The 21,421-nt window shown below is 43.6% G+C and overlaps 1 protein-coding gene across 6 annotated transcripts in view; it reads left to right on the top strand.

Annotated features, from left to right (window-relative positions):
* RNF216 (ring finger protein 216) overlaps nucleotides 1–21,421 on the top strand; it is a 166,920-nt gene that overhangs the window by 55,708 nt on the left and 89,791 nt on the right. For all 6 annotated transcript variants that reach the window (XR_008625936.1, XR_008625937.2, XM_063605612.1 and 3 more), the window contains exons 8-13: nucleotides 933–1,047; nucleotides 5,219–5,358; nucleotides 9,628–9,678; nucleotides 11,198–11,335; nucleotides 13,496–13,644; nucleotides 14,526–14,604. Coding sequence is in view for 4 of the 6 variants with exons in the window: in XM_063605612.1 (XP_063461682.1) it covers nucleotides 933–1,047; nucleotides 5,219–5,358; nucleotides 9,628–9,678; nucleotides 11,198–11,335; nucleotides 13,496–13,644; nucleotides 14,526–14,604 (672 nt within the window). In the remaining 2 variants the exon portion in view is untranslated. The remainder of the gene's footprint in view (nucleotides 1–932; nucleotides 1,048–5,218; nucleotides 5,359–9,627; nucleotides 9,679–11,197; nucleotides 11,336–13,495; nucleotides 13,645–14,525; nucleotides 14,605–21,421) is intronic.

The raw sequence follows: 21,421 nt of genomic DNA, 5'->3' as shown, positions 1-21,421 counted from the left end.
GAAGATTTGCCTACAGAATGGGACTAACCAGCCCATTGTCATGTGATTTAACCTGTACTTATTCAAGGACAGCTTGGACAGTTTTGTTTTGTTTGAGACAGGGTCTCCTGTGTTACCCAGGATGGAGTGCAGTGGCGCAATCATGGCTCACTGCAACCCTGCCTCTCAGGCTCAAGTGATTGTCCTATCTTAGCCTCCGAGTACCTGGGACCACAGCTGTGGACCACCACGCCCAGCTATTTTTTTGTATTTTTAGTAGAGACGGGGTGTCCCCATGTTGCCCAGGCAAGCCTTGAACACCTAAGCTCAAGTAATCCACGCCCCCCAGCCTCCCACAGTGCTAGGATTACAGGTGTGAGCCGCTGCACCCAGCCAACAGTTTTTCTTTTCCCTAGTTACTCTTTAATCTGTCAGTAAGTGTTTTGCTTCCACCACCGTACCAGTTTATGAAAGTCAGAGAAAATGAAAATAAAGAAATGCTGCCTATTTATTTTTCCACTGCCTATTCCTTTTTTTTTTTTTTGAGACGTAGTCTCACTCTTGCCCAGGCTGGAGTGCAGTGGTGCAGTCTCGGCTCACTGCGACATCCGCCTCCTGGGTTCAAGCGATTCTCCTGCCGCAGCCTCCTGAGTAGCTGGGATTACAGGCGTGCGCCACCATGCCCGGCTAATTTTTGTATTTTTAGTACAGACAGGGTTTCACCATGTTGGCCAGACTGGTGTCGAACTCCTGACCTCAAGGGATCTGCCCACTTGGCCTCCCAAAGTGTTGGGATTACAGGCTTGAGCCACCGCACCCAGCTGCCACTACCAATTGTTAGCCATGCTGGGTAGACAGCTGAAACTGTGTTAAAATGGCATTCAGGGATTGCCTGTCTCGTGTATTCTTATTTTCCATTTACAGAAGGAACCTTTCCTTTTCTCAATTTTTAGGCCTTGTCTGATGCCATTAAAAAATGGCAGGAGCTGTCACCAGAAACCAGTGGAAAAAGGAAGAAGAGAAAACAAATGAACCAGTATTCTTACATTGATTTCAAGTTTGAACAAGGTAATGCAAACTGTGTTGGTGGCAGTGTGTAGCTGCAACACTGTACCTTTTCTTCTTCACAGTCAGTGAAGGAAGCCGTGCTACAGGTGTCTGCTGAGCATCTGGACAGGCCAGTCCAAGGAGTGACTGACAGGAACTATTTTCTCAGCACATCAAAATTTTTAGAAAGTGGCTGCCCTTGTTGGCTTCCTTCTTCCTACTTAAGATAAACTGTGAGAGGAAAATTTTGTGTGGTGTTAGAAAATTCATGTGTGAGAAGGTATTTGAGTGTGCTGTTAAGCTTGGGGGGAAAAACTGGTCTTGAAGGTTTGATGCGAATTGGCTGTGTTATTAGGTAAAAACTACCCAGACTTATGAATGAGGGCTTACTGCAGAGGGTCACTTATGCAACTGAGAGAATGGCTAATAGCCACGTTTCTCCAAAATTCTGTCATTCTTATTGATGAAATAACTGCTGAAAACCCTTTTGAAGAGGTTATTTCAGGTCTGATCCCCAAAAATGTAAACTTGAGTGTTAACAACAACTCAGATTTTATCTGAGTTGCTTCCACCCAGTAAAGGAGTTTACTACAACTTTTCTAGAGATCATCCCTTTCTGTTACATGTGTACTTAATTACCACACTTGATTTCAGGTATGACTAAGTGGAAACTCAGGTAACTATAAAGCTGGAAAGTATTTGTATATACTATGAACTTTTCAGGCTCTAAAAGGAAATCCCTTAGGCTATGACTCCTGAGGTTCCTAAGCCAGTCTGTGGAGCAGTGCTCTGCTGACATGACATTCGCCCTGGCCTGTGGCAGAATGTAGAACTAGGGACAGTGTGCAGGTAGGTGGTTTTTCATTCAGCCAGATTTACCCAGAGTTCAGAACAGGCATCCTTGTACATAGCCACACAGCGTTTGTTTCTGACTTCAGTGGTGGAGAAAGTGCTACTTTGCAAGATAGTTGACTTCCTTGTTGGTCAGCTCTGTCTTTTAGACAGTTCTTCCTTTATATTTGTCAGCATGTACTTCCTGAAATGTCCTGCCATGGTTGTAGTTCTTGCCTGTGGAGAGAGATTCTGACTGTTGTCCCTCCATCAGCCTGACTGCCGTCCCTTCATCAGCCTGACTGCCCTTCTCCTCTTCCCTGTGTGCCCTTCTCTAGCTTGTCAGGGTCTCTTTGAAAGTTGGGGTATGGAAGACTGCACATCATACTCCACATGAGGTCTGCTCACATTCAGCCTTGCTCTTTTCACCCACATTGCTGTCAGGTCATAAACCTGTCTCAGTTTTGCTGCATCTCACATTTTCCCCTGTTAACTTCATTTTATTTGATTCAGTTTCCTGTTTTAGGTATAGCACTTTAATTTAGATGCTGATTCTTTAATTTTACTTATCAAATAATCTTGAAGGACCCTGGAAGTATAAGATAGAAAATACACTTGATTTACATTAGTAGTTTAATGTTTATGACTCACACTTAGCCTTTTTTGACAGCTTTTTATAAGGACACAGGCTAAGAATCCCTCATCTGTTCCAGGGATCCCATTTTTCTCCTTTTCAGTTTGTTTTCCGTCTAAACACTGCTCTTTGGGCTATAATTGCTTGACTCAAAGAGTGAGACAGGGTTCTCCCTCCTCTGTCCTTTTTATGGTCATGCAGGAAAATAGATTAGAGGGAAGTTTGTAGACTTAATTGCATTTATTTTATTTTTATTTTTATTTTTTGAGACGGAGTCTTGCTCTGTCGCCCAGGCTGGAGTGCAGTGGCGCAATCTCGGCTCACTGCAAACTCCGCTTCCTGGGTTCACGCCATTCTCCTACCTCAGCCTCCCGAGTAGCTGGGACTACAGGCGCCCGCCACCGAGTCTGGCTAATTTTTTGTGTTTTTAGTAGAGACGGGGTTTCACCATGTTAGCTAGGATGGTCTCGATCTCCTGACCTCGTGATCCGCCCGCCTCGGCCTCCCAAAGTGCTGGGATTACAGGCTTGAGCTACCGCACCCGGCCAATTGCATTTATTTGTAAAAATAAAGGACTGGAAATAAATCTTATTACTTTAACATTATAAACTACAAAAAGAACTGAGTAAAGACGAAAGAAATAATAGAAGGTGAAAATTTTTTTAATTTGTAGCATTGATAATTACAGTAATTAACATTGAGCACTTAATATGTACCGGTCACTTTTCTAAGTGCTTTAATGGATTAATTCATTTATGTTTCAAATAGCCTTATGAGATGTATGTGCCATTATTATCATTTTATAGAAAAAAGTGAAGCACAGAGAGGTTAATTAACTTGGCAGATGTTACACAGCTAGCGAGTAGCCCAGCTGGGAATCTGGCTTCAAAGCTTACTGTCTAACCGCGTGCTTTTCTATTCTCATAATACCAAAAACTGATTTTGTTTTTTTGTTGTTTTTTTTTTTAATTTTGAGATGGAGTCCACTTCCCAAGCTCAAGCGATTCTCCTGCCTCAGCCTCACAAGTAGCTGGAATTAATTACAGGTGTGCGCCATCATGCCTGGGGGTTTCACCATGTTGGACAGGTTGGTCTCGAACTCTTAACCTTAGATGATGTGCCCACCTTGGCCTCCCAAAGTGCTGGGATTACAGGCGTGAGCCACTGCGCCTGGCCCCAAAAACTGGTTTTTCTGAAGAAAAGGTTTGAATTTAAAAAAACATGAGAGGCTGGGCGCAGTGGCTCACGCCTGTAATCCTGGCACTTTGGGAGGCCGAGGCAGGCGGATCACGAGGTCAGGAGATCAAGACCATCCTGGCTAACACAGTGAAACCCCGTCTTTACTAAAAATACAAAAAATTAGCTGGGCATGGTGGCGGGCGCCTGTAGTCCCAGCTACTTGGGAGGCTGAGGTAGGAGAATGGCGTGAACCCTGGGGGGCGGAGCTGATAGCCGAGATCGCACCACTGCACCCTTGCCTGGGCAACAGAGTGAGACTCTGTCTCAAAAAAAAAAAAAAAAAAAAAAAAAAACATGAGAATGAGCAAGAGAAAAGGAGAATCAAAATAAAATGTATTAGGAACCAGATAGTAAATATTAAAATCAAGAGATTACCAAGAACAGACAAGAGTAAATTGAAAATCTGAATGAGATAAAGTTTTCTAGAAAAACATAAATTGGCCAGGCGTTGTGGCTCACACCTGTAATCCCAGCACTTTGGGGGGCCAAGGCTGGTGGATCATTTAGCCCAGGACTTCAAGACCAGCCTGGACAACATGGCAAAATCCCATCTCTAAAAAAATACAAAAAAATTAGCTGGGTGTGGTGGCATCTGCCTGTATAGTCCCAGCTCCTCAGGAGGCTGAAGCGGGAGGATTGCCTGAGCCCAGGAGTTGAGGCTGCAGTGATCTGTGAATGTGCCACTGCACTCCAGCGTGAGCAGCAGAGCAAGGCTCTGTCTCCAAAAAGAAAATCATAAATTGCCAAATCAGTGAAACAAGTACAAAACCTAAACAGATCATTTACATGTCTAATATTTGTTATTCTGCTCTCTTTTATTCTCATGTTATAATATATTGTGGTGAATCTAGGTACTATTCCTTCAGCCCCTTGTATATTTGAATGCTTTGAAAATAAAAATGGTTGAAAATCATGCAGCACTTTTGCACCCACCAGAATGGCTAAAATTAAAAACCGATGATAGGTGTTGGTAAGGACATGGAGAGACTGGAACTCACATGCATTGCTGATGGAGGAAGGGTGTAAACTGGTACAACCACTTTGGAAAACTGGCATTATTTTCTGAAGCTGGAAGTAAGCCTATCCCATGATCTAGCAATTCCCAGCTAAATTGCGGACATACATTCACCAACAAATGGCTATAAGCAGCGCTATTCAGATTAACCCAAAACAGCAAACCCAAATGTCCTCAGTAGTGAAATAGATAATAAATTGTGGTATATTCACATAGTACACTAGTGACAGGATAGGGGACGCCTTCCAATTGGAGCATAAACAGAGGGAAAGAATCAGAAAGGTCAAAAAATGGATGGTAGGTTGGCAAATGGTAAGAAGCCCAGTCTTCCCAAATGGTAGAATGTGATAGAAAAGTCATGAAACGTACCATCAGAGAAGGTGGAGGATGAGGCCGGGAAGAATGGACATGGCTGGCCCAGGTTCCTAACACATAGTTGTCTGCATGCTTTTGCATTGTCGTATATCTTCTAGGTGACATAAAAATAGAAAAGAGGATGTTCTTTCTTGAAAATAAGCGACGACATTGTAGGTCCTATGACCGACGTGCTCTCCTTCCAGCTGTGCAACAAGAGCAGGAGTTCTATGAGCAGAAAATCAAAGAGATGGCAGAGGTAGGAAGATGTGCTCTGGTCTTGGGGTGTGTTTCTGGGATTCTGGTTTGCTCTTACGGTTTAGTTAGTACAAAACTGTCTTTTAAGATTTCCCTTCTCTTCAGACTGTTAAATTTGGATATATGCAAAGTTTTTAAAAGAAAAAACCTGGATTTTGTCATAATACTATGTTTGTGGTTTCATAAATCAGATTCATGTTAGAAAATTTTAATTGGAGCTTAGTGTATCTATTTTACCTCCTCCCTCAGCCTCGGTTCCATTTCGCTCTTTAATTTTTCTAAATATAGTATCAAATGTGCAAGTCAGCTGGAATGTATATATTGGTTGTTTAATAAGTATCTTCTAAACCAGTGGCTCTCAAAGTGTGACCCACAGATCCCTGGGTTTCCCAAGACTCTCTTGGGGGTCTGCGAGGTCAAACCTCTTATAACTATGCTAAGACATTACAGTGACCCTTGAACAACATGAAAGTTAGGAGTGCTTCCCCCTGTGCAGCTGAAAGTCAGCATATAATGTTTGACTGCCCCAAGACTTCACTGTGAACAGCCTACCGTTGACAGGAAGCCTTACCCATAATAGTCGATGAACACGTTTGGTATGTTTTGTGTATTACATGCTGTATTCTTAGAATAAGGTAAGCTAGAGAAAACGTTATTAAGAAAATGAGAAGGAAAATATATTTCATATTTATTAAATGGAAGTGTGGATCAGCATGAGAAGGTCTTTATCTTCATGGTCTTCACGTTGAGTAGGCTGAGGAGGAGGGGTGTGTTGGTTTTGCTGTCTCAGGGTGGCAGAAGCAGAAGAAAATCCGCACATAAGTGGGTCCCCACAGTTCACATCTCTGTTGATCAAGCTCAGCTGTATTTGCTTTTTCACCATATTGAATTTGTACCAGCAGAACAAAAGCAGTGGTGCCTTGGCATGAATCAGGCCAGTGGCATAGAGCCATCCTCATAATCATTGTTTTCTTCACCACCATGCACTTACATTTTTGAGACACACCAGTTTCACCTGAAAATGTCTTTGATAAAGCAGTAAAAATTATTTTACCAAGTTTTGACCGTTGAAAACATCTTTTCAATATTCTGTGTAATAAAATGAAGTCTTCATAAAGTGCTTCTGCCACATCCCAGGATATGAAGCTTGTCTTATATCCAGGTATGAGGAAAGCACTTATGCAGTTGAGCCACAAAGCAGCTGCATTGGCCACTTTTTACTTGGAAAAAAGTGACAGAAAAACTATGATTATTCAAAATAGGTATTTGGCAGGCATTTTCTCAAAAATGAATGAAGTGATTATTTTTGACCAAAATTCTAGATTTTAAGCAGAAATTAGAATTTATTGTTTTGATCCATCTGTTATAGAATGACATTCATTGATATCACCAATCTTATCAGATAAGTATTTAAAGTATTGGCAAATTGATGAATGTAGTTCATTGTAGTCTTTTATTCTTGGTGATATTCACATTGTCCCATCTCTGACTATTGGCTGCCCCTTCAAGTTAGTCTCTCTTAACCTGACCCCTGTAGTCTCTGACAACATCTTTGCTTTTGGGCACAGCCAAATGACCCCATTTCAGCTTCTGCTTTCTCAGACCTGGACTCAACAATTTTCCAAAGTGCCTTCTTTGCTTTTTTCTTTTCTTTTTTGACAGAGGAGCTCCATGTGTTACCCAGGCTGGAGTGCAGTGATGCAATCATGGCTTACTGCTTCAACCTACCTCCTGGGCTCAAGCAGTCCTTCCATCTCAACCTCCTGAGTAGCTGGGACTGCAGGTGTGCACCACCACACCTGGCTAACTTTTTTTGTAGAGCCTGGGTTTCCCCATGCTGTCCAGGCTGGTCTCGAACTTCTGGCCTCAAGCCGTCCTCCCAACTCAGCCGCCCAAATTGTTGGGGTTACAGGCATGCACCACCATGCCCTGCCAACTTTATTTTCTTTTCTCTGATGCTAAAAGTCTTGGTTCTTAATAACATTAATAACATTATTCAATATTTAAAATATTTTAAAGTCACTTGAAATAAATCTCGGTGCTTATACCATTAACTTGATAAACAAGTTTATTTGTTTCTGGCCAGGCACGGTGGCTTATGCATGTAATCCCAGCACTTTGGGAGGCCAAGGCAGGCAATCACTTGAGGCCAGGAGTTCAAGACTAAAAAAACTTAAGTTTGGCCGGGTGGGATGGCTCATGCCTGTAATCCCAGCATGATTACATGCTTTGGAAGGCCGAGGTGGGCAGATCACCTGAGATCAGGAGTTAGAGACCAGCCTGACCAACATGGCAAAACTCTGTCTCTACTAAAAATAAATTAGCTGGGCATGGTGGCACACACCTGTAATCCCAGCTACTTGGGAGGATGAGGCACCAGAATTGCTTGAACCTGGGAGGTCGAGGTTGGTTGCAGTGAGCCAAAATCATGCCACTGCACTCCAGCCTGGGCAACAAAGCAAGACTCTGTTTCAAAAAAAAAAAAAAGGGTTGGTTATTTCTTTCTGTTTGTTTTGAACTTTTAGAGAATTGGTTTTGTTTTTTTGTCTAATGTTGTAAAAATTTTAGTTCTGAAATAAAAACTATAAAACAAGGAATATTCAGAAATATCTAGCTTTTGTCCTGTCCCTTTCTCGCATTTTGTTTGTTTGTTTTTTGAGACGGAGTCTCGCTTTGTCACCCAGGCTGGAGTGCACTGGCAGGATCTCGGCTCACTGCAACCTCTGATTCCTGGGTTCAAGGGCTTCTCCTGCCTCAGCCACCTTAGTAGCTGGGATTACAGGTGCGCGCCACCATGCCTGGCTAATTTTTGTATTTTTAGTAGAGACAGGGTTTCGCCATGTTGACCAGGCTGGTGTCAAACTCCTGACCTCAAGCAATCCCCCCACCTTGGCCTCCCAAAGTGCTGGGATTATAGGCGTGAGCCACTGCACCTGGCCCCCTGCTTTGTTTATATATGACCATTATTGTTAGTCTTTGGTTTATCTTTCCTTATTTTATGGAAAAGCAAATAAGTATATGTATTTTTATTTACCCGTCTTTCTTATCCAGATAGTAGCAGACCAAGTAGCTGGGATTACAGGTGTGTGCCACCATGTGTAGTAGCTCACACCTGTAGTCCCAGCTACTCGGGAAGCTGAGGTGGGAGGATCTCTTGAGCCTGGGAGGTCGAGGCTGCAGTGAGCTGAGATTGCACCACTGCACTCCAGCCTGGGCGACAAAGTGAGACTCTGTCTCATAAATAATTTAATGTAATCCCAAATGTTGGCAGACTCTTCTGCGACTGCATTTTTCATTTAACCATGCATCCTGGCAGTCACTCTGCAGCAATTCATAGGGATTTTTCTCTTTCCTTTTTGAAACTGGCTGGTATACCATTTTATGTAATACCACAGTTTATTCAGTCATTCCCCTATTGATGGATGTTTAGGGTTGCTTCCAGGTTTTTGCTATTATAAATAGTGCCATGATAAGTTTGTGCATACATCATTCCCTGTTTCTGCCCAGGTGCATCTTTGGGCTAGACTCTTGGAAGTGGCATTGATGACTCTGTGCCAGTGCCCCACCAGTGTGGTTGTCTTGTTTTGCATTCTCACCAGTAATGTGTGAGGGTGCCCACTACCACACAGCCTCACCAGCGAAGTCTGTTGTTAAACTTAGTTTTTGTATGTTTGTTTGTTTTTTGAGATGGAGTTTCACTCTTGTTGCCCGGGCTAGAGTGCAATGGTGCGATCTCAGCTCACTGCAACCTCTGCCTCCCAGGTTCAAGTAATCTTCCTGCCTCAGCCTCCCAAGTAGCTGGGATTACAGGTGCACGCCACCATGCCCAGCTAATTTTGTATTTTTAGTAGAGATGGGGTTTTTCCATGTTGGTCAGGCTGGTCTCGAACTCCTGATCTCAGGTGATCTGCCCACCTCGGCCTTCCAAAGTGCTGGGATTACAGGCATGAGCCATCCCACCCGGCCAAACTTAGTTTTTATTTGTTCAGTTTGTTTTTGTTGATGCTATTCTTTGCTGTTCAAAGTGTTTTATGGGTCAGCCTTTTCCCTTATTTATTCTACATTTTGAGTCATACTTCAGAAATATTGTCTGTATTTTCTAGCTCTCTGATCCACTTAAAATTTATTCACAGGTAACCTTTTTGAACTGCTAAACTGTGTAATTGAAGAGATCACAATACTGGAGTTATGTTTATGGAAATAAATACTAAATGGTTAGTGTCATTTTTACTAAATTTGTGTCTGAATGTGTGCTTTTTTTGTTCTTCAGCGTGAAGACTTTTTGCTTGCCCTACAGATGAATGAAGAACAGTATCAAAAGGTAGTTTGAAGTCTCACCTTGTTTATTCTGGGCATTTTCATGGGCTGTTTTCTCTTACCATGTTTTGTCAGCATTTTTGATGGCAAATTTGTTTTTGGATAACCTCCTGTTTGGTGAGTTTGCAGTTCAGCCAAGTTATAGTCAGATACGTGATCTAGTATAGTCACTCTTATACCACAGTGTATCAGAATTGAAGGGAAGATAATAGATGTTCCTGTTAAAAATCATTACCTGACATTCATCAGATAGACTCATAAAGGAAAGTTTACAACTTAGATATCACTTTAGAGTTAAAGAGATATGTCTAACCTCAGGGCAAGATGGGTTTCTGTATGTAAAAAAAAAGCCCAGCTAATTTTTGTATTTTTAGTAGAGACGGGGGTTTCACCATGTTGGCCAGGCTGGTCTTGAACTCCTGACCTCAGGTGATCCACCCATCTCAACCTCCCTAAGTGCCGGGAACAGGTGTGAGCCACTACACCCGGCTACTGACCCTTTCTAATGTGGTATTAAGAATGGGTTGGTGGCCGGGCACCGTGGCTCGTGCCTGTAATTCCAGCACTTTGAGAGGCCAAAATGGGAGGATTGCTTGAGCCCAGGAGTTTGAGACTAACCTGGTCAACATAGCAGCACCCCATTTCTAATAAAAATTAAAAATAAATAAATAAAAGAATGGGGCTGGATGCAGTGGCTCACTCCTGTAATCCCAGCACTTCGGAAGGCCGAGGCAGGCACATCACGAGGTCAGGGGTTTGAGACTAGCCTGGCCAATGTGGTGAAACCCCGTCTCTACTAAAAATACAAAAAATTAGCTGGGCATAGTGGCGGGTGCCTGTAATCCCCACTACTCGGGAGGCTGAAGCAGGAGAATCGCTTGAACCTGGGAGGTGGAGGTTGCAGTGAGCCAAGATCGTGCCACTGCACTCTATTCCGGGCAACAGAGTGAGACTCCATCTCAAAAAAAAAAAAAAAGAATGAATTGGTGATTAGATCAGTTGCTATAGTTAATAAAAGGAGTCAATAGCCTGGTACATTACTTGAGGTTGCTGCTTTAGTTATAGCTTCAATAGTCCCTTAAAATAAAGCGCAGACCTCGATATGACCCATTCACACTCCTTATGACAAGAACAAAATTCAACTTTTGAAAGTTTTTTGGGTAACATCTCTCGTACTCCTTATCCTTGCTTTTTATAATCACATTAGCATCTGAGTACAGATGTTCTAGTTCCCTTTGCACCATGGGATTGAATATGATAACTTTATATAAAGAATTACTCTAAAGAATACCAGAAAAAGAACATGAAAACCTCACTGTTTTAGGTATGGATTAATATTGTGTTAGTATCTTGAGCTAGATTTATATAGCACGAAACAGCATATCATTGTTTTATGGCCCCTAAAATGGGTTGCTTTACCTCAGAATTTGTGTGGGGGGTGGCAGAGAGATGAGGATGGGAGACAAGGCTCCCCCTCTCCTTAAGTGCAGGACATTTCATGTGTGTTTCTTGACTGCCTGCAGGACGGCCAGCTGATTGAGTGTCGCTGCTGCTATGGGGAATTTCCATTCGAGGAGCTGACGCAGTGCGCAGATGCTCACTTGTTCTGCAAAGAGTGTCTCATCAGATATGCCCAAGAGGCAGTCTTTGGATCTGGAAAGGTAAGAACTGTGTAATATGTCCCATGTATATAGGACACATTCCTGGAGTCTAAGGAGACCATGTTGATAGATAAGTGTAAGTGCCTCTTTGAGGGTGAGGTGGAATTCTGCTGGTATGCTTATGTGTGCATTACCTGATGTATGTGATTATGTGGGTTCTCTGAGCACAGCAGATTTCTTTTCAGGGCACAGTAGAATTCTTCCACACTCCCACGCCTAGCCGCAGAGGAGCACCTGCTTCGTTCATCATCTTATTTGTAATCAGAGCCTATGGGATTAAATATATATTAAAATAACATAACTTACTTTACACAAGATCATATTTCTCTCTCCAAAGTCAGTTTCTCTGGACACCAGCATAACAAACACAGTATGGGAATTTTACATTGTTTTACACCACTGAGTTTGTGGTATTTTGTTCCAGCAAGCAATGGAAAACTAACACAGTGATTAAGAAGATGACTTTTTGCCCGGGTGGCTCACGCCTGTAATCCCAGCACTTTGGGAGGCCGAGGTGGGCGGATCACCTGAGGTCAGGAGTTCAAGACCAGCCTGACCAACATGGAGAAACCCCGTCTCTACTAAAAATACAAGATTAGCCAGACCTGGTGGCGCATGCCTATAATCTCAGCTACTGGGGAGGCTGAGGCAGGAGAATTGGTTGAATCTGGGAGGCAGAGGTTGTGGTGAGCTGAGATCGTGCCATTGCACTCCAGCCTGGGCAACAAGAGTGAAACTCCATCTCTAAAAAAGAAAAATAGGCCATGCGCTGTGGCTTATGCCTGTAATCCCAGCACTTTGGGAGGCTAAGTTGGGTGGATCACAAGATCAGGAGTTCGAGACTAGCCTGGCCAACATGGTGAAACCCCATCTCTGCTAAAAATACAAAAATTAGCCAGGTGTGGTGGTGGGTGCCTGTAATCCAGCTACTCGGGAGGCTTAGTGAGCTGAGATCGCACCACTGCACTCCAGCCTTGGTGACAGGGCGAGACTCTGTCTCAGAAAAATAAATAAATAAATAAAGTTTATGTTTTTTCAAAGAGCGTGACCTTTGGAGTCAAGCAGAATGCATTGGGCCATGCCCCCATCAGCCATACTAGCCCTGTGATCTTGAGCAATTTAAATTCCTTAAGCCACTGTTTCTTCCTCTGTAAAATGGAAATAATCATAGCATTGTTTTGAAAGCTAAATGAGTTGATGAGTTTAATGAACTTATTGTTTGACACATGGTAAATGCCTCATAAATTTTAGCTAGTTATTTTTAAGATGTCGTCTTTTTCCATTTGTTTTCTTTGGTGTTTGTCTTTCATGTGGGAAGCATTCCTCATGTCTGACACTTTTTGTTCATGTTAAAGAGCTGTTTGAAAGCTGTGTGACTAGTGGGGCTTATAGACCAGTGAGTTTGACTCTAGGTGCATAGGAGCCAGTTAGCTTTTATATTATGAACCTGAATGGCTCTGAAGTCTCTTCCCTGGGGTGATTCAGTCTGCCTCCTGCCTGGTGGGTGTGAGCCCATTTTCCAACATTCTGAAACTGAGGGGGAAGAAAGGTCTGGAGAGTTCTCTGTTCATTATGCAGACTCCATTTCAGACTCTGACTTCAGGCCACCCCTCAGCTCTGCTCTCCTCTATGACTGGTTTCCAGTCCAGAGCCTTGTGGTCCAGCTGTTCAGGAGCTCTTCCTCATTTCTCTCAGAGTCAGCCAATTCCTTCTGAAGGGGGTAGGAACTAGAGGCTCCACCCATGTCCCTGTTTTCAGTTTATTACTTTGAGTCTCCGCCCCTCCCCACCACTCAGCTGTGCTTTCCAGAGGGTCTCCAGCTTTCTAATATCTGTAGAGGGGAACAACTTCTCCCCAGCATCTCCTTTTCAGACCCTAAGCTATGGGCTTCTGTGTGTGGTCTGCTAAGCCATTTGCCCTTCCGCCACTTTCAGTCTTTGTGGATTGTGATTTGGGCTAATAGAGGTCCTCTGGTGATATCAAAGATGTACTGGATTTTTGTTTCATGGTTTCCATGATTTAAGTGTGATTTCTCAGAGACGAACAGGCAGAGAGATCTTTGCTATGTTGTCTCAGGATCTATGTTTTTAACCACTGACGCTTTTTCTTTTTCTATAAATGGTATTGATTTTTTTTCTTTGCCTTTTCGCCTTTTTCTAGTTGGAGCTCAGCTGCATGGAAGGCAGCTGCACGTGTTCGTTCCCAACCAGTGAGCTGGAGAAGGTGCTCCCCCAGACCATCCTGTATAAGTACTATGAGCGAAAAGCCGAGGAGGAGGTCGCAGCAGCCTACGCCGACGAGCTTGTCAGGTTCGTTCTCAGGCAGAGCGTGCCATCTGCCAAACCTTCCCCATTGTGAAAACTACCTGGGCACTTGCATCAGATGATGAAAATTGTGTTTATCTTCCAGGTTTTTTGACATTTCTTGCTGAGAAATAAGATTATCAATAATTTTACTTATTTATTTTTATTTTTTACACCTCAGAACCATTGAGTAACCAGTAATTCTATTAATGGAAAAATCTGCAGCTCAAACTTCTTTTTTTTTTTTTTTTTTTGAGGTGGATTCTCGCTCTGTCACCCAGGCTGGAGTACAGTGGTGCAATCTTGGCTCACTACAACCTCCGCCTCCTGAGTTCAGGCAATTCTCATGCCTCAGCCTCCTGAGTAGCCTGGATTACAGGCGTGCACCACCACATTCCAGCTTATTTTTAGTAGAGACGAGGTTTTGCCATGTTGGCCAGGCTGGTCTCCAACTCCTGACCTCAAATGATCCACCCACCTCGGCCTCCCAAAGCGCTGGGACTACAGGCGTGAGCCACCACGCCCAGACTGTAGCTCAAACTTCTGTCTACATATCTTGGCACTCCCTAATCTTCTGGCCCGTAGATACAATCATGGTGCCCTGGTCTGGAGGGAAATCGGTATATGCAAGGAGTTCTCATTAAGGTTGGGACGTGTTTATTGAGTGGTTTATATTGAGTCAGGACCTCATGTGGTGCTTATGTTTCCTGATAAGAGCCAGCACAAAGAAGAGGTTCAATCTGTGTTTTTAAGGAAAACTAAGGAGTATAAAGGGGATGTGAATGTCCAGCTCAAAACTCCATCTTCATATGAACAGCCACATGGAGCTGGAACCAGATCAGGCTTTAATGTTTGAAGTAATGTCACTTCCGCTGTTCTGACTCTAGGTGCCCGTCCTGTAGCTTTCCGGCTCTGTTGGACAGTGATGTGAAGAGGTTCAGCTGTCCTAATCCTCACTGCCGAAAGGTAGGGAGGCACATTTTTTTCTAGATGTATATTGAATTATGGTATTATGGGCTGCCCTCATGGCCCAAATATCTGCTGTTTACCTGACTGCTGATGTATAAGAAGGATTTGAGTGCTTTCCTTTTCATAAGCAAATGAGGATGAGTACTTTGTGAGTAACGGTTGACATGGTTACTGAGATGGCAGCCACTCTTGCCACTCCAGTTACAAAGCTCTGGATTCCTATTTTATATCATCTTCTTTAGGACAGATACTATAATGTAAAGTGGGAAGTTTTTAGTTTTTCTTCCACTGTGTCAACATTTTTCTTGCTTGCTCTCTTCACCACCTGTGCTCAAATAGCCCCTGCTACCCCTCCCTCCCCACACTCCCCACAGACACACCTTTTGCCATTTTCAAAGTCCAAACGACGCTTCTTTGATTAAGGAACTGGGCATCATAGTGGCATCTCCATCACATCTGGTAGGTTATTTACTTGACTGTTTCTCCTCATAAGAACTGACTATATTACGTGGGAGCAGAGCTGTCTAGGTGCATTACTGTTGCAGATCTTTGTTCCCTTTAACTTGGCGCCCTGTGAACTAAGAATGTCTTAAAATTTTTCAGCTATTTAGAAGCCACTTAGAGTTTTTAGTGAATATTAGCATCCACCTAGACAAATACGCTCTAAGCCATTTTTCTAAAATTGCATGATTAGAGTTGAACGCTGCAATATCTTTGCCTTGGGGAGAGTAAAGAAATTAAGGTAGAGATTAGAAAAGGAAGAATAAACTAAACTAATGGATCAAAACTTTATTTCTGTTGTTTTCAGCATTAATATTTCTGGCCATTTTATATGTTCGCACCCCAGGCTGTTGCTATTAACAGTTGTCACAACAGTCGCTGGCATCTTGCAGCTCTTAAGAAAGCAGAGTGCTAGCCTGTCCCTTGTGTGCTTCCAGTGGGTCAGGTGCTGGACTGCCTGGGGAGGTGATGCCTACGCTAAGATGCAGCAGATAAGGAGGAAGTAGCCAAAGGATGGAAAGGGTGGGAGTGGAGTGGAGATGGAGAAATGTTCTAGGCCCTGGGAGTGGCAGCAATGTGGACGGTTACTGGTGCTAGGAGTGTGAAGGAGGCTCATAAGCTGAGTAGGGGCAGGCCCATGCAGCACACTGTCCTGAGGTGGGGAGAGGTAAAATATAAGGAAAGTCTACTTGCCTATTGAGTAGTCCAGGTGAGAAATGTACAGCACTGCACAGCCTCTTGGGTCTTCATGAGTTGCTTAGAAGGAGCTGGGAACTACATTTCCTGGTAAGGTTTCAAAGAAGGTCTGCCAGTGAAAGTGCTTATGTACAATTGGGAAGGCCAAAGAAGAGGAGAGACCAGTATTCTCTGAGGACTTTTTTTTTTTTTTTTTTTTTTTTGTAATATTGAGACAGGGTCTCACTTTGTTGCACAGGCTGGAGTGCAGTGGCACGATCTCAGCTCACTGCAACCTCTGCCTCCTGGCTTCAAGCAGTTCTCCTGCCTCAGCCTCCCAAGTGGCTGGGATCACAGGTATGCGCCACCACGCCTGACTGATTTTTATATTTTTAGTAGAGATGAGGTTTCACCATGTTGGCCAGGCTGGTCCTGAACTCCTGGCCTCCAGTGATCCGCCCACCTCAGCCTCCCAAAGTGCTGGTATTACAGGTGTAAGCCACCACCCCCAGCCTGAAGACATTTAAAAGCAGCTGCATTTGTTGCCCAGTGGCTCATGCCTGTAATCCCAGCACTTTGAGAGGCTGAGGCAGGAGGATCTCTTGAGACTAGGAGTCCGAGACCAGCCTGAGCAACATAGACCCTATCTCTACAAAAAAAATTTTAAAACTCAGCTAGGCATGGTGGTGTGTGCCCATAGTCCTAGCTACTTAAGAGACTGAGGCAGGACAATCACTTGAGCCCAGGAGATTGAGGCTGCACTGAGCCATGATTGCGCCACTGCACTCTAGCCTGGACAACAGACTAAGACTCTGTCTTTAAAAGAAAAAAATTTAAAAAATAAAAGCCTGAGGGCACACATGAGTCTGGAACAGCATCTAGTGAGTATCAACTTGGCATGTTGGTGGGAGCTTCCCAGGGGGCTCTTAAGATCCCAAATAGGAACACCACATATGTTTTAGTTTGTCTATGGGAGGAATATACATGGCCTGCTGAACTTGGAGGTAGCCATGTAGCTTCTTGTGGTCAGTGAAACATGTGAGTAGTTAGATCACTTGCAGAAAAAGCCGTAAAGGCATGTGGTGTGGGGTAATGTCAAGATGACAGAAGAGAAAGCCCCAGACCCTCTTTTTCCCATAGAGAGAACAGTTCAACAACAATGGAAGGACCATTTCTCTCTGTGAGAAATCCAGAAACCAGTTGCATCAAAGGCTGGGGAATTTGTGATGCTGGCTCTGCAGAGCTCCTCCCCCTGGCACAGCACCATGTGATTGGGAGGAAGCTCCCAACTCCTGGCATCTTTCTGGGGAGGAAAAAGAAGACTGGAACATATATCTAATATTCAGCCTTTCAGGAGGCTGCTCAAGGGACTGGTTTCTGTCTTGTCTCACAGGAAAGGGCACCAGGTTGGGGACCTCTGAGGACAAATGGGATGGTGAAACTAGCACGTACTGACTCCTCATTGCCCTCTCCCTGCTCTTCTCGGGAGGGAAGGAGTTGGAGCATGAGTCCAGCATTCTAGGTTTTCTCGAGCCCGCCCGAGACTCTCGTTTCTGTCTCAGTTGATGAAGCACTGATGGGACCTGGCATGGTCTAGGTCCCTGGGGGGCTGCTGAGAACAAGAGAAAGCTGGGTGGTTTGTACTGCCCCAGAGGACCCACGGTACAGTAGGCAGAGTCCAGTGCACCTCGGAGGCTGCTTTTTGGGTCCAGGGGAAGAGTAGAGCATGTGTTCAGCATTTGGGCTTCTCAAGGGGCTGCCTGAGGGACTGGCTTCTGTCTCACCCAACTCACTGCTGGCAGAACCCAACCTACTCTAGATGCCTTGGAGCTGCTGAGGCCAAAAAAGAGCTGGGCAGCTTACAGCAGCTCCAGAGGGCCTGTGGTACCTCAGACAGGCACCAGAAGAAGCAAGAGCTTGCAAGCTCCTGAAAAAAGGAAAACAAAAGCCTGAGCACTTATATTAGCCTATGATTTAGCAAAATCTTCTTGCAGGAACCTATTTTAGAATAAAGTATGAGTATCTCATGTAATTTATTGAATACTGTACTGAAAGTGAAAAAGAGAATGTATGGGTACTTGAATTACAGTTTCTACTGAATGTGTATCACTTTCACACCACAGTAAAGTCAAAAAGTGTAAAACCATTGTAAGTTGGAGACCATCTGTATATGCACCCGACATCAGTGCACCCAAATATGTGAAGCAAATATTGACAGCCGAAGGGAAAAATAACACAAAAATAGTAGGAGATTGCAATACCTCACTTTCAATCATTGTTAGCACCACCAGGTAGAAGATTAGTAAGGAAACAGCTGACTTGAACAACACTATAGACCTAACAGACACATACAAAATATTCTAGCCAACAGGCACAGAAAACACTTTTTCTCCTCTGTTGCACATGGAACATTTTCCAGGATGGAGAATATTAGATCATAATACAGGTCTTAACAAATTTAAGATCAAAATCATACCAAGTATCTTTTCCAGCCACAAGGCGATACACTTAGAAATCACAAACAGCAAGAAAATTCACAAAGTATGAGAACTAAACACACTGTCTGGGCATGGTGGCTCCCACCTGTCATCCTGGCACTGTGGTAGGCTGAGGCAAGTGGATCACCTGAATTCTGGAGTTCGAGACCAGCCTGGCCAACATGGCAAAACTCTGTCTCTACTAAAAATACAAAAATTTAGCTGGGTGTGGTTGCGTGCGCCTGTAATCCCAGCTACTTGGGAGGCTGAGGCAGGAGAGAATCGCTTGAACCAGGGAGGTGGAGGTTGCGGTGAGCAGAGATTGTGCCACTGTACTCCAGCCTGGGCGACAGAGTGAGACTCTGTCACACACACACACACACAAAAAACACAAAACACACACACACACTGAAAAGCTTTTTTTTTTACTAAGGAACAAGGCAAGGATATCACTGTCACCACTTCCATGCTACATAACACTGGAAGCCCTAGCTAGAGCTGTTTGGCAGGAAAAAGCAAAAGCATCTATATCCATGCAAGTTCACAGATAACATGATCTTATACATAGAAAAATCTGCAATTTCCACAAAAAACTTGTTAGAATTAATACATTCAGTAAAGGTGCAGGATACAAAATTAGCACATAAAAATCAGTTGCGTTTCTGTACACTAGCAAACACTCCAAGAAGAGAAATTAAGAAAATCTAATTTATAATACATCAAAAAAGTTGGAATACTTAGGAACAACTTAACCAAGGAGTGGGTAAAGACTTATACACTGAAAACTATAAAAAACTGCTGAAATAATTAAAGAAGACATAAATAAATGGAAAGACATCCCTAAAATGCATATGGAACCACAAAGGATCCCAAATATCCTAGACAGTCTTAAGAAAGAAGAACAAAGCTGGAAGCCTCACACTTCCTGACTTCAAAACATATTACAAAGCTACAGTAATTTAAACAGGCAGACATGTAGACCAGTGGAACATAATACAGTGCTCAGAAATAAATCCACACATTTATGATCAGCTGATCTTCAACAAGGGTGCAAAGAACACCCACAGGGGGAAAAGGTAGTCTCTGATTAATGGTGCTCTGTAAACTGAATATCCACATGCAAAAGAATGAACTTAGATGCTGATACCATGTCTCATATCTAACACAAAAATCAACTCTTTAAATGGATTAAAGACTTAAGTGTAAGACCTGAAACTGTAAAAACTAGAAGAAAACATAGGTGGAAAGCTTCATGACATCAGTCTTGGCAATGATTTCCTGGGTATAATACCAAAAACAAGGTGACAAAAGCAAAAAACAGGCAAGTGACTAGTAAGATGCTTTCAGCAAAGGAAACCATCAACAGAGTGAAAAGGCAGCCGGTGGAAAGGAATTGAGATCCTTTGAGAAAGGATCTCAGCATGTTCCTGTGTTCATTGCAGCATTATTCACAGTAGCCACGAGATGGAAACCACTTACTGACATGTTCGTCAACAGATGAATGGTTAAAATTTGGTATGTTATGCAGCCTTTGAAAAGAAGGAACTCCTGGCACATACTAACAACACAGATAAACCTTGAGGGACATTGTGTTCAGTGCAATTAGCCAGTCATAGAAGGACAGATACTGCACGATTCCACTTAAATGCAGGATCTAAAGACTCAGAAACACAAAGTAGAACCCTGGGTGCCAGAGGCTGGGAGAAGGCAAAGTGGGGAGTCACTGTGCAGTGGGAAGTTTCGGTCATGCCAGATGAAGTTGTTTAGAGATCAGCTGTACAACATTTTGCTAACAGACCTTGTACACTTAAAAATGTGTTAATTGGGTAGTTTTTGTATTGTGTGTTTTCACCACAATTTTTTTTTTTTTTTTTTGAGATGGAGTGTCGCTGTGTTGCTCAGGCTTAAGTGCAGTGGTGCAATCTCAGCTCACTGCAACCTCCACCTTCCGGGTTCAAGCGATTCTCCTGCCTCAGCCTCCTGAATAGCTGGGACTACAGGCACATGCCACCACGCCCGGCTAATTCTTTGCATTTTTAGTAGAGACAGGGTTTCACCATGTTAGCCAGGATGATCTTGATCTCCTGACCTCGTGATCCTCCACCTGCTTCGGCCTCCCAAAGTGGTGTTTTGTTTTGTTTTTGTTTTTGTTGAGATGGAGTTTCGCTCTTCTTGCCCAGGCTGGAGTGCAATGGCATGATCTTGGCTCACCATAACCTCCGCCTCCTGGGTTCAAGCAGTTCTCCTGCCCCAGCCTCCCGAGTAGCTGTGATTACCTGCATGTGCCACCACGCCCGGCTAATGTTGTATTTTTGTAGAGGCGGGGTTTCTCCATGTTGGTCCGTCTGGTCTCGAACTCCTGACCTCAGGTGATCTGCCCGCCTTGGCCTCCCAAAGTGCTGGGATTACAGGGTGAGCCACCGTGCCCAGCCTACCGCAGTTTTTTTTAAAGGGCATATGGTTCATTTTCTTTTCCCTCTGCCAAGAGGGATGTGCAGCATGAGTGAGAACAAAGTCTGTTTTGAGCTACTGAGGTTTGAGTTTGTTCCAGCAGCATAACCTAGCACATCCTGACTAATAAGGATCATAAGGACCATAACTGCCCTTGGAGTTGGAGAACAGGAGCAGATTTGAGACGTAGAGGATTAGAAGGTGATGTGTTGCATGTGAAGGTGGGGAGAAAGCCAGAGGTCTCACAGGCGTGTCTGGTTTGGACCACTATGTAGTTGATGATGCTGTTTACAAAACTGGAAACGGAATCCAAAAGATTCAGGAGAGATTACTTTTGTTTTGGACATGTTGAGTTTTTAGGGGAGACATCCAGTGTGTACGTGTTTTTACAATGCCTGGCACATAGTAGGTGCTCCATAAATCAGTGACCCTAGATCAGTGATCCGGGTCAGTAACACAGGGAGAGATCTAGGCTGGAAAAAGATTTTGGAGTCTGAAATGAGCAGCAAAAGGAGAAAAGAGGAGGAGAGGGGTAAGGTGCCCATCAGGGAGATTATTATTAGCTTAGAAATGCTGGGCCATGCTAAGTTTAAAGTATGTTTTTTCATTTATTCACATCTTTTTATGCCCCTCAGCAGCGTTTTGCAGTGGAGAGAATGTGTGTTATGATTACATGATGGATTACAGTATGTTTCAGAACTTGACTTTCA

This window comes from Pan paniscus, chromosome 6 (genome assembly GCF_029289425.2).
Source record: "Pan paniscus chromosome 6, NHGRI_mPanPan1-v2.0_pri, whole genome shotgun sequence".
NCBI classification, from domain to species: Eukaryota; Metazoa; Chordata; class Mammalia; order Primates; family Hominidae; genus Pan; species Pan paniscus.
This window is presented reverse-complemented; position numbering and strand designations above follow the sequence as displayed.